This window comes from Mirounga angustirostris, unplaced genomic scaffold (assembly GCF_029215605.1).
Source record: "Mirounga angustirostris isolate CCGP_5_RB_7025 unplaced genomic scaffold, mMirAng1.0.hap1 SCAF_8, whole genome shotgun sequence".
NCBI classification, from domain to species: Eukaryota; Metazoa; Chordata; class Mammalia; order Carnivora; family Phocidae; genus Mirounga; species Mirounga angustirostris.
The window spans coordinates 85,695,552-85,710,615 of NW_026991716.1; the positions used below are offsets into that span (position 1 = coordinate 85,695,552).

General features: G+C 36.7%; 1 protein-coding gene across 10 annotated transcripts in view; it reads right to left on the minus strand.

The window, feature by feature from the left end:
- Positions 1-15,064, minus strand: part of USP45 (ubiquitin specific peptidase 45) — a 71,151-nt gene that overhangs the window by 39,360 nt on the left and 16,727 nt on the right. For 9 of the 10 annotated variants that reach the window (XR_010413707.1, XR_010413708.1, XM_064597906.1 and 6 more), the window contains exons 6-7: positions 4,132-4,274; positions 3,644-3,739 (exon numbers count right to left, since the gene is read on the minus strand). Coding sequence is in view for 8 of the 10 variants with exons in the window: in XM_064597906.1 (XP_064453976.1) it covers positions 3,644-3,739; positions 4,132-4,274 (239 nt within the window). In the remaining 2 variants the exon portion in view is untranslated. Of the gene's footprint in view, positions 1-3,643; positions 3,740-4,131; positions 4,275-8,289; positions 8,361-15,064 lie in introns of those variants that run through there. The other variant, XM_064597908.1, reaches the window with a different exon arrangement.

The window sequence follows — 15,064 nt, forward strand, 5'->3', positions numbered from 1 at the left end:
TATGTCAGAAATATGCAATTTTGAAACTAAATATTATTAAAAATCTAAGTTATACTTTGCTTAAATGATAACTAAATTGCCTTAAGTGTATTAAGAAACTTTATTCCTACATATATAAGATGAATATTAAAAAATGGAAAATGGAATTAAATGCCTTACCTGGAAAAACACAGGTATTCTCCTAACATTTGCCCCTTACTTAGTAAAACTATTAGCTTAAGAGTAAAATCACCAACCTCTAGTTGCTTATAACTGTCCCTTAATGTGCTCTCCTAGGGGCGCCTGGCTGGCTGAGTCAGTCCAACATGCAATTCCATCTCGGGATTGTGAGTTTGAGCCCCACGTTAGGTGTAGAGATTACTTAAAAAAATAAAGTCTTAAAAAATGTGCTCTCCTAAAAGCAGAATTACTTATCTACTTGATATGTATACATCTTAATATATGATCACAAATCACATTTGTTAGCAAAACTCCACACCCTTCTTTTCCCCAAATATTTTACTAATAAAATAAGGAATGGGAAATTATGTCACAAAATTGATACACCATTCTCCTTCTTTACAAGGGAGAGACATAAAGCTTGACAACAGCAGCTAAAATTGTGTGAAGGAGAAACCCACTTTATTCTAGAATTTCTCCCCTACCAAGTTTTGTTTTCTAAAATGTTATCTTCGGGGCGCCTGGGTGGCTCAGTTGGTTAAACGACTGCCTTCGGCTCAGGTCACGATCCTGGAGTCCCAGGATCAAGCCCCACATCGGGCTCCCTGCTCGGCAGGGAGTCTGCTTCTCCCTCTGACCCTCCCCCCTCTCTTGTTCTCTCTCTCTCATTCTCTCTCTCTCTCTCAAATAAATAAAATCTTTTAAAAAAAAAAAAATAAAATAAAATGTTATCTTCACCAGTAACCCTCTCTCCTTATAAATAATGAATAAAAAGCAGATCCCAAATATAATCTTGGGACATTACAGAATGTTATTTTCTAAGACAACTATCAAATATGGTTGTCTCATTCACGTATTTATGAAACACATGTTATATATATATTTCATACCAACTATCCTTAAAAATCTACCATCTGACTAAAACCACAGAAAGGACAGGCTATAATTTTGCATAGCTTCTGAATATCAAAACTGCTCTCTGCCACGTTGAAGACACGAACAGACATTTCTCCAAAGAAGACATATAGATGGCCAACAGACACATGAAAAGATGCTCAATATCACTCATCATCAGGGAAATGCAAATCAAAACTACAATGAGGTATCACTTCATGTATCAGAATAGCTAAAATAAAAAACATAAGAAACAACAAGTGTTGGTGAGGATGTGGAATAAAAGGAACCCTCATGCACTGTTAGTGGAAATGCAAACTGATGCAGCCACTGTGGAAGACAGTTTGGAGGTTCCTCAAAAAATTAAAAACAGAACTATAATATGATCCAGTAATCACTCTGCTGGGTATTTACTTAAAGAATACAAGAACACTAATTCAAAGGGATACATGCACCCCTATGTTTATTGCAGCATTATTTACAATAGCCAAATTAGAGAAGCAGCCCAAGTATGCATCAGTTGATGAATGGATAAAGAAGATGTGGTATACATATACAATGGAATATTATTCGGCCATAAAAAAGAATGAAATCTTACCATTTGAAACAATGTGGATGGACCTTGTAGGCATTATGCCAAGTGAAATAAGTCAGACAAAGACAAATACCATATGATTTCACACGTGGAATTTAAAACAAAACAAAACAAAAAACCCAAAAACCAGCTCATAGACATAGAGAACAGGGGGTGAGGGGATGGGTAAATTGGTGAATGAGGTCAAAACAAACTTCCAGACATGAAAAGAAAAAAAAAAAAAAAAAAACACCTATGAAAAACCTATAGTTAACTTCATTCCTGATGTTAATGAAAGACTGAATATTTTTCTCCTTCTCTGGGGATTTTAGGCAAGGATGTCTGCTCTCTCATCATTTCTATTCAGTATGTTACTAGAGGTTCAAGCCAATACAATAAGGTAAGGAAAAGAAACAAAAGGCATATAGATTGCAAAGGACAAAGTAAAACTGGTGATTCAAAGAGTAGTGATCTACACTGGTAGTCCTCCAGCTCAGGTCAAATCTATGTCCCAAAGACCAAAGATCTAAGATTGAAACTTTCCTCTTAGAAGAACACAAATCTAAAGTGATCAGCTATAATATCTAATCGCCATATAGTCCTCTCAAGATACAGTTCCACATGTAAAGCACCTAACATTCAATCACATTTAATAGGAAATCTTTTCAAATGACTAAGCATTAACTCCAATTTAGTAATTTTCACTACCTCACTACATTTTAGAAGAGGGCACTGGGCTCTGCTATAAAAATTTTAAAGGGCTGAACAGGCAATAAGTTTACAGGTTGCCTTTTCAACAAAGAAATACAACAATACTGTCTTTCAAAACTGCCTCCGTGGAAGAAAAATCTAATATTACTACATTGGGCTAAGAATTTTTAGAACTCCCCTTTCTTATTTTCAAAAGCCATGAGCTATTACATACATCTCTTCCTCCAAAACACACACACACACACACACACACACACACATATGAATTTCTAACTAAAAACCTAATTACTACTGTCAGGGCCCTCCAGCCAAAGACTACCAGGAACACACTGGTAGTTGAACAAGAGGGGTTTATTACTTGTTGCATTTAGGAAGAACACACACCATGGGAAACCACAGGGTGTCTCAATAAGGGGGTACTGGAAAGAACGGATACAGGATTTGGGCTTTGGCTGAGTAATCTGGGGGAGAGTCTAAGGAAGCAAAGGTTTGCTCTCAATTGAATGCTGTCAGAAAGTGGAGGCAATTCTTAGCCTGGGTATCTTGATAAATCTTATCTTTGAGTTAGGGTAACCCAAATTCTAGTCTCTTTGGGAGGTAAGAATGAGGCTAAAGCTCATTTACTACTATTTGAGGGTAGCAGTCTCTCACTTCGGTCAAAATAGGGTGCTTGAGATTTTTCTAAGTGGTAGACTAACCTTGTTTTTGTCTGAGTTCAGATAAAATTATGAAGTGGCCTTGCTTTGTCTTATTTTTATCAGTCTCAGAGCAACCTGGCCTGAGGTTGGCATTCTGTGAGATTGTTTGAACAATATGGCCTAACTGTGGGTGCCAAGCCAGCTTCTGAATGTTAAGGGCTGCTCTTTTTCTTTATTTCTTTTCTCACTAGCTTAATAGCCTATTTTTAGACTAGGCCCCCAAAAATCTTTAGATGCTCACTATTAAAATTAAATCTACTTTTAAAGAACTAAAATGCTATATTTAAGCAAATGTTACCAGTAACTACAAAACAGGAGTCCTAGACATTTTGCTCAACTAAATCCAAACCCCTTTTGTTTAAAAGTTGCCTTGATATCTTTGTATTGTTTGACCCATGATACGTTTGAACCATAACAGATCTTGAACGTATAATGTTAGAATTTTAAAATCGGATTATTTTCACAAAATGCTTTTGAATTATTTTTTCAAAATATTTTTTCAAAACACCATCTCAGTTAACAGTGCTGAGAAATACAAAAGATCAATTTTGGCACCATCAGTGGCTCATCTAAAAAGAGCTATTATCCCAGTAGTCATTCTTCTTACCAGCTGAGAGTCTGGGGAAGGAAAAATCTTGAGTTTTGTCCCATTTTCTTTGTTCTCATTCATCAGTTCCATAAGAATGTAAGATTGTGCCAAGTTCTAAAAGAAAGCAAATGTAAAGTCTTCTGATTCGGTTGTAATATCCTCTGATTCTATGGAAAAAATGGTCTCTTCAACTCTCAAATGTCATCTAGCAGAGCAAAAAAATTTTTGAGTTTTAAAAAACTTGACTGAGCACATTTCACATTTAATAAATGTCAGTATTATGGACAGAACCATGGTAAAACACAGAGAAGGCCTTTTGGAAGCACTGTGCAAAAAGGTGGTGTGTATATGTATGTATGTACATAGCAACGGCTACCGATAGCCTAAAACAAAAAGGAAACAGGCCTTTCTAGGCGAACGTTTAGCAGTCAATTGCTAGTTTACAGGTGTGTCAATAAATACAAAGTTATCTTTTACATTTTACAAAGATTCCTGATGGCTCTTACCTGCATGACTGCATTAAAAAAGCAAGTATTTCCTAAATTTGAAATTCCTTTCACAGACGGTACACTGCTGCCTTTTCTTCCCTTCTTTTTTTCACCTGTTTCACATTTTTCCTCACAAAGTTTTAGGATTCTAGAAAATGCACCTAAGTTAGAGAAAACATAACTGACATAAGATGTAAAATCAAATGTGTGTGTATATATATATATAAAATTTGAAATAACTTAAATACATTAATTAAAATTAAGTAAGATTTTCCCCTGAATTGGTATCCCTGAAGGGCAAGAATACAAACACAAATAAATGTCTCCAGTTTGTATCTTACTGTTACGTATTAATACCACGTACGACACTGAGGGATAAATTCCAGATGAATTACATAGTTAAGTATAAAAGAATAAAGTAAAAAAACAAGAAGAAAACATCCAGATCCCAGTTCCTAAATACTATTCCCCACTAAAAGAAATGAAAACTTCTTGAAGAAAAGGCTGATTCTAAACCTAGGACAGCAAAGAAACAAAGTAAGCCTATAACATTTTTATTGTGCCAGAAAATAAGGAAGTGCTCAAAAAAAGTGATGAGTAGGTCAAAATACACATGCACCATCCTGAATAGGTTCCCACTGGTCCACTCTGGGACAATCTGAGTATCAATATAAAGAAGGGTCATTAATAGTTTACTATTCACTGAACAAAATGAGAATGGGTCAGAATCAATAATAGGTTTTTTAAATTGGAGGAAAAGGGAAAAACTCTTCCTTACAAGAAAATGCCAACTAATGCACAGAAGAAATAATGGAATTGTAAAATCACCATATAATGGCAATTTTTTTTGTATTGTTCTTGCAACTTTTCTCTAAGTTTGAAACTTCAAAATAAAAAGCTTAAAAAATTAGAACTATATTATAATATAAAAAGGAAAATGCCTATATATATGGTACATAAGTACATGTTTTGGGCTCACTGGTTTATATTATTAATGAAGATTTAAAAATTATATCAATTTATCATGTTTCAAAACAATCTGAAAATGAACAATTTCTAACATTTACAAACTGACATCATATCTATTCAACAGCACATTACTTTCTGAATCAAAATATAATTTGAGGGGCGTCTGGGTGGCTCAGTCCATTAAGCAGCCAACTCCTGATTTCAGCTTAGGTCATGATCTCAGGATCATGAGATCAAGCACCACGATGGGCTCTGTACTCAGTGTGAGTATGCTTGAGATTCTCTGCCTCTCCCTCTGCCCGTCCCCCCACTCATGTTTTCTCACTCTCTCAAATAAATAAAATCTATTAAAAATATATATATAATTTGAAGTTTGACAGGAAATTCCCAAGTTCTCAAATCTTTTATTTTAACCAAAATACTCTTTTAGGGGCACCTGGGTGGCTCAGTCGTTAAACGTCTGCCTTCGGCTCAGGTCATGATCCCAGGGTCCTGGGATCGAGCCCCGCATCAGGCTCCTTGCTCCGCAGGGAGCCTGCTTCTCCATCTCCCAACCCCCCTGCTTGTGTTCCCTCTCTCACTGTGTCTCTCTCTGTCAAATAAATAAATAAATAAAATCTTAAAAAAAAAAAAATTCTTTTAAATTTCTTTCAATCCTCAGATTTTGTAGTTCTTTGCAATTATATGTTTTATTCATCTAATACTGACATACTGCCTTGCATTGCTAATTAATTTTTAAATATTTGGCTGTCTCCCCAATCAGACTGATGGAGATCAGAAAATGTCTTAGTACTGCTCTTTCTTCCACAGGGGTGTAATGTTGGGGAGAACATACATAATAAAAATTCAATATAAATGAAAACACACCGGATTAAACAGCAGATTCAGTAGCACCTTAGCCCTCCATGCTTTGATGTGTTTTTAAGAGTAAATAAGACATCCCCTCCAGGGGCGCCTGGGTGGCTCAGTTGGTTAAGCGACTGCCTTTGGCTCAGGCCACGATCCCAGGGTCCTGGGATCGAGCCCCGCATCGGGCTCCCTGCTCGGCAGGAAGCCTGCTTCTCCCTCTCCCACTCCCCCTGCTTGTGCTCCCTCTCTCGCTGTGTCTCTGTCAAATAAAAAAAAAAAAAGACATCCCCTCCCATCCTGCCCTTCTATGCAACAACATTAAGGGAGATGAACAGGGCTGGAGGTAGCCCTGTTTTCAGGGACAGAAGCAGAGAGAAAAGACCATAAAGAGAAACTGTAATCTCAAGTATGGGCAGACTGATGTCATACGCATCCTGTTGGTTCAAATAAGGGGTGACTTGGCAACTGTGACTTTTGCCAAAGAAAAGTATCAATCAAGGGGGGTTAACACATTTCCTTATAAGATTTTCATAAGGATTAAATGCAAAGCGACTATCTGCAAAGCACCTGGCAAGGTAAGCACCATGTAAGTGGGTGAAAACAGCCCGAGAGCCTCCCCAAAATTGTTATTTGTGCCAAAATCCATACCTTCATAAGTGATCCTTCATGGCCATTGTTTATCTGCCCTCACTTTTTTCTTCTCTTTAATCATTTCCTATAACATCCTGGGTTTTTGCCCTCAAGCTTAGCTCTTATTTCTAATTGATTTTCGGAATTGCTAATATGAGTTTTGCCTTTTTATTGACTTTGTGGTTTTCATATCTTCTTGGCTTTTCTTTCTAACATGTGGAAACATCTTACCTCATTGAGAAAAATGAACTGGTGGTTTCTAAGGTTTTTTTTCATTAAGTAAATCTATCGCATGGAAAATATTTTTCTTTCAACTCTTAGCAACTTTTATCCATGATGTAATACTTTCCCACAAACCCTATTGCCCATTTTTCCCCCCCTTGATTCCTGTTGGCTTATTCTTTTCTCTTTTTTTAAGATTTATTTGAGAGAGAGAGACAGAGAGAAAATGCACACGCAAGCAGGCGCAGGGGCAGACAAAGAGAGAATCCTCAAGCAGACTCCCTGCTGAGCATGGAGCCCAACATGGGGCTTGATTCCAGGACCTGAGATCATGACCTAAGATGAAATCCAGAGTCAGACTGCTTAACTGACTGAGCCACCCAAGTGCCCCTGCTGGCTTTTTCTTTAAACATTATTGGTTGTTACTGGATGTGTGTTGTCCAGATACTGAGGAGTTGTTTTTTACTCCCAACCCTAGAGTTCTGAGTTAACACAGAAAAGAAGGAGCAAGAGATAGATCGCTTCTCCTGTCTTCCATATATTAAAACAAGTAATAAGAATTAAACCCCATACTAGAGCTTGGGGGCAAAGGCTGGTACAATCAATGGAAAGGTCACTCAAGGGCAGAGAACAGGCATGGAGAAAAGGAAAAGCAGGCAAAAGCAAGACAGTATTCAAACCTGCAAGTGGATGTAAAAGCAAATGAAATAAGCCAGTCAGTGGTCAAGAAGCATTTCACAAACAAGAGGAGGCCCCATATGGATCCTGGCTGGGTTTGCAAATGAGAGCAGTCCACCTCTTAATTATATCTGAGATTCCAACTAGAGCCTAGAATAGGCAGGTTTCAGCTCTCATTATTGATGTTGCCACTAGATGGCTTCATAGCGACTTTTAAGAGATTTCAGACGCTAGAGTAATTAAATCCAAGCATTAGTCCATCTTTTTGGGTAAAGTTGTTACTCTGATTTTATATTTACAAAACTCAATCTCCAACAGGTTAAGTGATTTGCCCAAAGTCATAATGACAATCTTTTGATTATAAATCTATTGCCATTTTACCACCTAATTTCTCTTCAGTGATTTAGGTACAATAAGAAGAATTATAAAAGATAAGAAGGCAAGAGTCTTACATATCTAGGTATATGCAACCCTGATCAAATGACTCCTCAAAAGTATTTCCTTCAGTTAACATTGCCAGAATATTTTTTTGCTTATTAACATGAAAAAATGTTGGGGAAAATAAACTATGCAGATTATACTAACCATACACACACACACACATCTATAAAACATATTTTATATTATATATATATAAATATATATTATATTATATATAAATATACATATTATATATATAAAACATATTTTTCATATTTTTGTATTTTAATACATTTAGCATTCACTTACAAAATATTTCCAGAAATAAATTACATTTTATTCTTACAAGAATAACATTTTTTAAAACTGTAACATGCAAATTATTATGTATCTGTGTACCACATTTACCCATCAGTTTTTCAAGACATCTGGGATAACATCCTAAAGTAAACAATGTTCATAAGACCATCTGGACAAAACTGCGGGCAAAAAAAAAAAGCATAAACATATGGAAAAACAGATTTTACCCTTCCCTTAAGCAGTAAGGGATGACAAATGTTGAACCTAGATATATCCACGCTTCACTGTGCGATGCTTTTCAGCACCACCTGGCTCTCCATGCAGAGCCACCAAATATGGACAGCACTGCCAGAAAGAACATAACCACAGGGCAATGGCAATAAAAATAGTTTATTTCATGGTTAAATAGCCACTTCACACAAGTGGCAAGGGTCTATTTATTGCCTTTTACATGTAAGTCTGAGAACATATTCACAATTATGCTATTAGACTTAAATATTAAATAGATCAGATAATTTAACTAGAAAATAAAATGACATTTTCTAAGAACTATTTAAATGTGTTTAATTTTTTTAAAAGATTTATTTATTTGAGAGAAAGAGAGAGCGTGTGAGTACTGAGCAGGGCGGTGGGCAGAGGGAGAGGGAGAATCTTAATCAGACTCCCAGCTGAACGCAGAGCAGGACACAGGGCTCGATCCCACAACCTTGAGGTCATGACCTGAGCGGAAATCAAGAGTCGGACACTTAAATGACTAAGCCACCCACGCACCCCTAAGTGTGTTTTTAAGTGCAAGTTTTTCGTTTTACTAAGTAGAATATTTATAAAATGTAACAATTCAAATTCAATTGATTTATTAAATTTCCATTTTATCAGGTACTATATGAACTACTATCTGTAAATGTTTATATTTAATTGCTTATGATTTAGGAGTATAAAGACTGATATACAGCAAGCAGCATAGAGATATTAAACCTCACATTCATAATAACATCTCAGCAAAACTTTTAGAAACTAAGTATATATGTACATTTGCTCACTAAGAAACTATCAGCTGAGAATTTAAGATTCTAGTTTAAAACAAGAGTACCGGGGCTCCTGGGTGGCTCAGTCTTAAGCATCTGGCTCTGCCCCTCCCCCTCTCAAATAAATAAATCTTAAAAAAATAAAAAATAAAACAAGGGTATCTGAATCAGTCTCTCAATAATTTGACATACTAACAGATGTGTGGGTTTTAATAAAGAGTAATGTATTATTAATGAGGAATGATTACTAATCATTTTGCTTATAGAGATAACAACACTTCTCAGTCTGGCAGTGATTTTAGATCATATTCACTTTACGAACTCTTCCTTTATAAATACAGAACCAAATGCACTAAGGACTGAACTTCAAGATGTTTTGAAGTACGGTATAATTAGAAGGATAAGGCTGCTACAGCAATAACAAAAAAGACAAACTAATAAAATTTGATTACCAATTATTTACTTTGTTCTCAACTTTTACCTGATCCCATAAAATGCCCATAATTAGAAAGATTCATCAAAGATTTTCAGGGCTACAAGGTTATTATATCAAAAGGGATTTACTCTATCTCACCTTCCTTATCTCTTTATATTACCAACACTGTCATCAGATATTGTACTTCCGTAATAAAACAGACATAGACCCAGAAATCAAAGAACATTGAGAGAAAGCTTCAGGCATTCCAGATAAAATTTTTAAAGCTCTTTTAGATCTCTGTCGTTTCCCTTTAAGCCTAGAATCTGAGTACTCAAAGAGTTGCTGGTTAACTGAATAGACCTGATAGGTTCTATACATACCTCAGGTCTTGCAAGACAGAAAACTGGGTGATCACAGCACCAGAAAAGAAAAAAAAATTTTTTTTCAACAACTTGGCTAAGACTAAGGCTATCTAAAAAGTAATCTTAAGCAGCTCAAATTTTCCTACCATAAAAATGACTCCAATACAAAGATCCTATGATCATCTTTTTTTTTTAAACCAAATTTAAAAATATCAAATCAGACATATATTAAAAAGTAATGTACAAGCAATTGTAGGTGAGAGGCGCCTGGGTGGCTCAGTTGTTAGGCATCTGCCTTCGGCTCAGGTCATGATCCCAGGGTCCTGGGATCAAGCCCCATGCTCAGTGGGAAGCCTGCTTCTCCCTCTCCCATTCCCCCTGCTTGTGTTCCTTCTCTCACTGTGTCTCTCTCTGTCAAATAAATAAAATCTTAAAAAAAAAAAAAAAAAAAAGAAAGAAATTGTAGGTGAATATCTTTATAATAGCAGAGTACAAAAGTTTTCAAAGCATGGCCCAAAAGACTAAAAAATCTTTACAGAAAAGATTGATGGATCTGGTAATGAGGACATTAAAAACTTCATTATTGCCAAAAAATAAAACCCCTAAAAACTATAAACAAAGCTAAATATGGGAAAATGGGTATTCTTGTCAATTATACCCTGTGTATAATCTTTCAGGAAGGCAGCTTAACAACAGTAATCAAAATTTAAGGTGTGTTTCTAAACTGTCCAAAAATTCCAAAAAAAAATAAATAAATAACCTACAGAAATAAAGAGCAAGTACAAAGAGATGCAGCTTTCATGGGAGAAAACTGAAAACAGTGACTAGTAAATTTGTTGCCAAGCAATATTAAATGTTTACCTTTTCTTAAAGTTATAAATATTTGTAAATTACCTTGGTTAAACCAAAAGGGGAACACTGGTGATTCCTGAGTTTCCCATGGGCACAGGGAAAATAAATTTATTTTGCTGTTTGCTTATTTAAAGAAAGAGTCTGAAAGAATTATTTTCTCTGATAATTGTCCCCAATTATCCCCAATTATTTTCTCTGATAATTGTCCCCAAATGTACAGGCGCCCCGACCCACTTTCTAATAATACATATTTCTCGGGGGCGCCTGGGTGGCTCAGTTGGTTGAGCGACTGCCTTCGGCTCGGGTCGTGATCCCAGGGTCCTGGGATCAAGTCCCGCATTGGGCTCCCTGCTCTGCGGGGAGCCTGCTTCTCCCTCTCCCACTCCCCCTGCTTGTGTTCCCTCTCTCGCTGTGTCTCTCTCTGTCGGGTAGATGGATAAAATCTTTAAAAAAAAAAGAAAAAGAGCTATGTTTAAAAAAAAAAAATACATATTTCTCGGTTTTCACAATAATGTTTTCTTGCTTTTTTTATATCTTGTGTTATAGGTGACCTTATTATACAGGGATTTTACTTGCTTTTAGTTTTCTGGTATTTGAGGGGAAGGTGTGGATTTTTTTTTTTTAAGCAATCCTAGCATCAGATGTGAAATCTACACAGCTGTAAGCATTCCTCTGGGAACCTGCACTGGGATTTCCTCAACTGCCTAATGCAATTACTTAAGCCAGTCATGTAGCATTAATGTAATTTGCCCATTTCTACAGCTGAAAAGTTTAATCTTTAAAGAGTAAAAAGAAAAAAACTTGCCGGCCCCGCACTCCTGTACATTAGAACCAAATAATAATTACCTCACCTGTCTATCCTCCAAATTCCACTAACTCCTAGTTAACCATTAGCCTTAAAAAATCTTCAGTCATATAATAAATTGATACTGCCACATGAATGAGTAGGTATATATACAAAGGCATTTCTATCCATCTCCATGTTACAGTTAAGTGATCTTCCTAAAATACAAAACCGATTGTCTACTTCTCCACTTAAAATCCATTAGTGGCGGGGCGCCTGGGTGGCTCAGTCGTTAAGCGTCTGCCTTCGGCTCAGGTCATGATCCCAGGATCCTGGGATCGAGCCCCGCATCGGGCTCCCTGCTCTGCGGGAAGCCTGCTTCTCCCTCTCCCACTCTCCCTGCCTGTGTTCCCTCTCTCGCTGTGTCTCTGTCAAATAAATAAACAAAATCTTAAAAAAAAATTCACTCGTGTTGTCGCAAATGGTAGGATTTCTTTATTTTTTTGTGGCTGAATAACATTTATAGCTCACAACTTCTTTATCCATTCATCCATTCATAGACACTTAGGTTGTTTTCATGTCAGAGTGTAAATAATGCTGCTATGACCATGAAGATGCAGATATGTTTTTGCTTCCTTTGGATATATTCCCAGAAGTGGAATTCTTAAGTCATATGGTAGTTCCGTTTTTAATATTTTGAAGATCCGGGCGCCTGGGTGGCTCAGTCGTTAAGCATCTGCCTTCAGCTCAGGTCATGATCCCAGGGTCCTGGGATCGAGCCCCGCATCGGGCTGCCTGCTCAGCAAGAAGCCTGCTTCTCCCTCTCCCACTCCCCCTGCTTGTGTTCCCTCTCTCGCTGTGTCTCTCTCTGTCAAATAATTAAATAAAATCTTTAAAAAAAAAAAATCCATTAGTGGTTCCTAACTGCCTACAGGATAAACTCTAAACTTACAAGGCCCTTCAATATCTACTCCTACTTACCTCTAGTCTCACCCTCTCACCAGCCCCCAACATCACAAAACTTAACCTACAGCTCTATAGGATTCCCTGATCAAGCTCCTTCATCAATGAGCTATTTCCTCCACCTGAACATACACCCCTTTCCTCTTTGCCTACCTAATTTCTACATATCCTTCAGCTCTTGGCTCAGAAGGCTCTTGCTCTAGGGGCACCTGTGTGGCTCAGTCTGTTAAGTGTCTGACTTCAGCTCAGGTCCTGGGATCAAGCCCCCGCTCAGTGGGGAGTCTTCTCCCTCTCCCTTTGCCCCTCCCCCTGCTCATGCACTCGCGAATGCTCTCTCAAAAAAAAGGCTCTGGCTCTAAATAAAAATAGCCAGTCTACATTCGATACTACTCCAAAGTATCCTCATAGTCCCCTGCACTTGCACCATCACAGCACTCCCTAAGCAATTATTAAGCAATTAAGTGTGATTTGTCAATTATCCCTCACTTGACCAGAAGACTGAAATGGCAGAAATAGAAATAGATCTGTTTCATTCACTATTGTATCTCCAGTATCTAGCACAGCATCTGGCACAGGGTAGAAGCTCAAGTATATTAAAAGCTGAATGAATAAATAAAGTAATTTTGAGATTAACATTCAAGGCTTTTTTGGTGAAAATGCAACGCTTTTCCTACTTCTTCAGTAAAACTCATCACATGCTAGCTCAGTTCAATTCAGCAAGTATTTACTGCTTAGCCACACTGAGAATCAAAGAGACTATGAGCCAGGGTATAATCCTCGAGGAACGTGCAGTTTTATAAAAAGACATATACTGGGTGATGAACATTAAGGAGGGCACCTGACGTAAGGAGTACTGGGTATTATCTAAGACTGATGAATCACTGACCTCTACCTCTGAAACCAATAATACATTATATGTTAATTAATTGAATTTAAATTTTAAAAATATTTTTAAAAAGGCACATATATACAAGAAAACTAAACACCACAAAACCATGTGTTCTTAGATTCTAAGGTATGCTGCACATAAGTAGAAAAGATAAGGTAAAAGACTGGGACAGTGTCCTTGAAATAGGATGTGCTTAGGGCAAATAAGGTTGAAGACAGAAAATACAGACAGAAATGTGCTAGTTCAGCAGTTCTAAAAGTGGATCTGAAGACACCCTCCTCCTTTCCCAGGTCCTTAAGGTCAAACGTATTTTCATAGTAAGCCTAGGATATTATTTGCTTTTACTTTCATTCATTCTGTTATATAATGCATTTTCCAGAGACTATACACCATATCATAGATGAATACAGAAGTAGAGAGAATACAATTATTGTTTTTATTAAGCTAGACACTAAAGAGATTTATAAAAATGTAAATGCCACTTACTAAGTTTGTGTTGTTTTACAAAATTGTTATCTTTCCTAAAAACATTGTGTTAACATGTCATGGAAATTACTGCTATTTTTCAGTGATTTAATAAATATTGTAATTTTTTATTTTAATTTCTAACATGATAAATATTGATAGGTATAACCCACCTAAGCAAAACTCTTTACGTCCTCACTAATTTTTTTAAGAATCTAAAGGGCTACTGAGACCAAAAGCTGAGATTCACTGAGCTGATGGTATTTACAAATGGATGGGACACTGGCCAAGATTCTCTGTGCAGAGTAGCTAAATTAGATGTATTAGACATGAAACTGCTCAGGCTTTGCGTAACTTAACGACATGTGTAAGGTACAGGTACAGGCTTTTCTCAGCAGTTTTCTTAGAGCAAAATATAAAAAGAATCCTTTAAAACCATTCTTATCCTCCCGCCTAAAACACAATAGTTTCATACTCTTTTTGAATTGCCATATTCAGACATTTTTATATTTCAACAGTCTTCACAATTATCATTTAATAGCTGCATAATCATAATCCAGCATTCCTACAAACCTCAATAGCTACTTTCATATCTGATTTTTAATGTATTTTATAAAAATAAAGCCTCATGCAAGAAAGAATATTGCAGATTACTATCCCAAAAAAACTTACTTCTAGAATGCCAACGGATCTTATTTTAAATCAAACTTGCCTGAGAGATATTGTAGCTTGGAACACAAGGATAATGACATTTTGACCTGGAACTTCTGGAAACCTTGAATTCAGGGCTATGTCTCTCCCTAACTTTGAAGGCTCGACACACACTCAAACTCCCTCAAGAACCTGTTTCCCATTATTCCAGGTGCTACCCATGGTTCCATAAACACAATTAAGGGTTACACCGGTGCTTCCCACTACCTGAAATCATTGCTTTTCTCATCTCTACCTATCCAAAATTCTTCCTTTAAGGGTCAGCTTGAAAGCCAACTCATTCACGATTCTTTCTCAAGTCCTTTTCAATTGAACATTATAACCTTTTTGAATATCTATTTTTTTTTTTGAAAACTTTATTTATTTGACAGAGAAAGACGGGTAAAGCAGGAATACAAACAGGGGTAGTGGGAG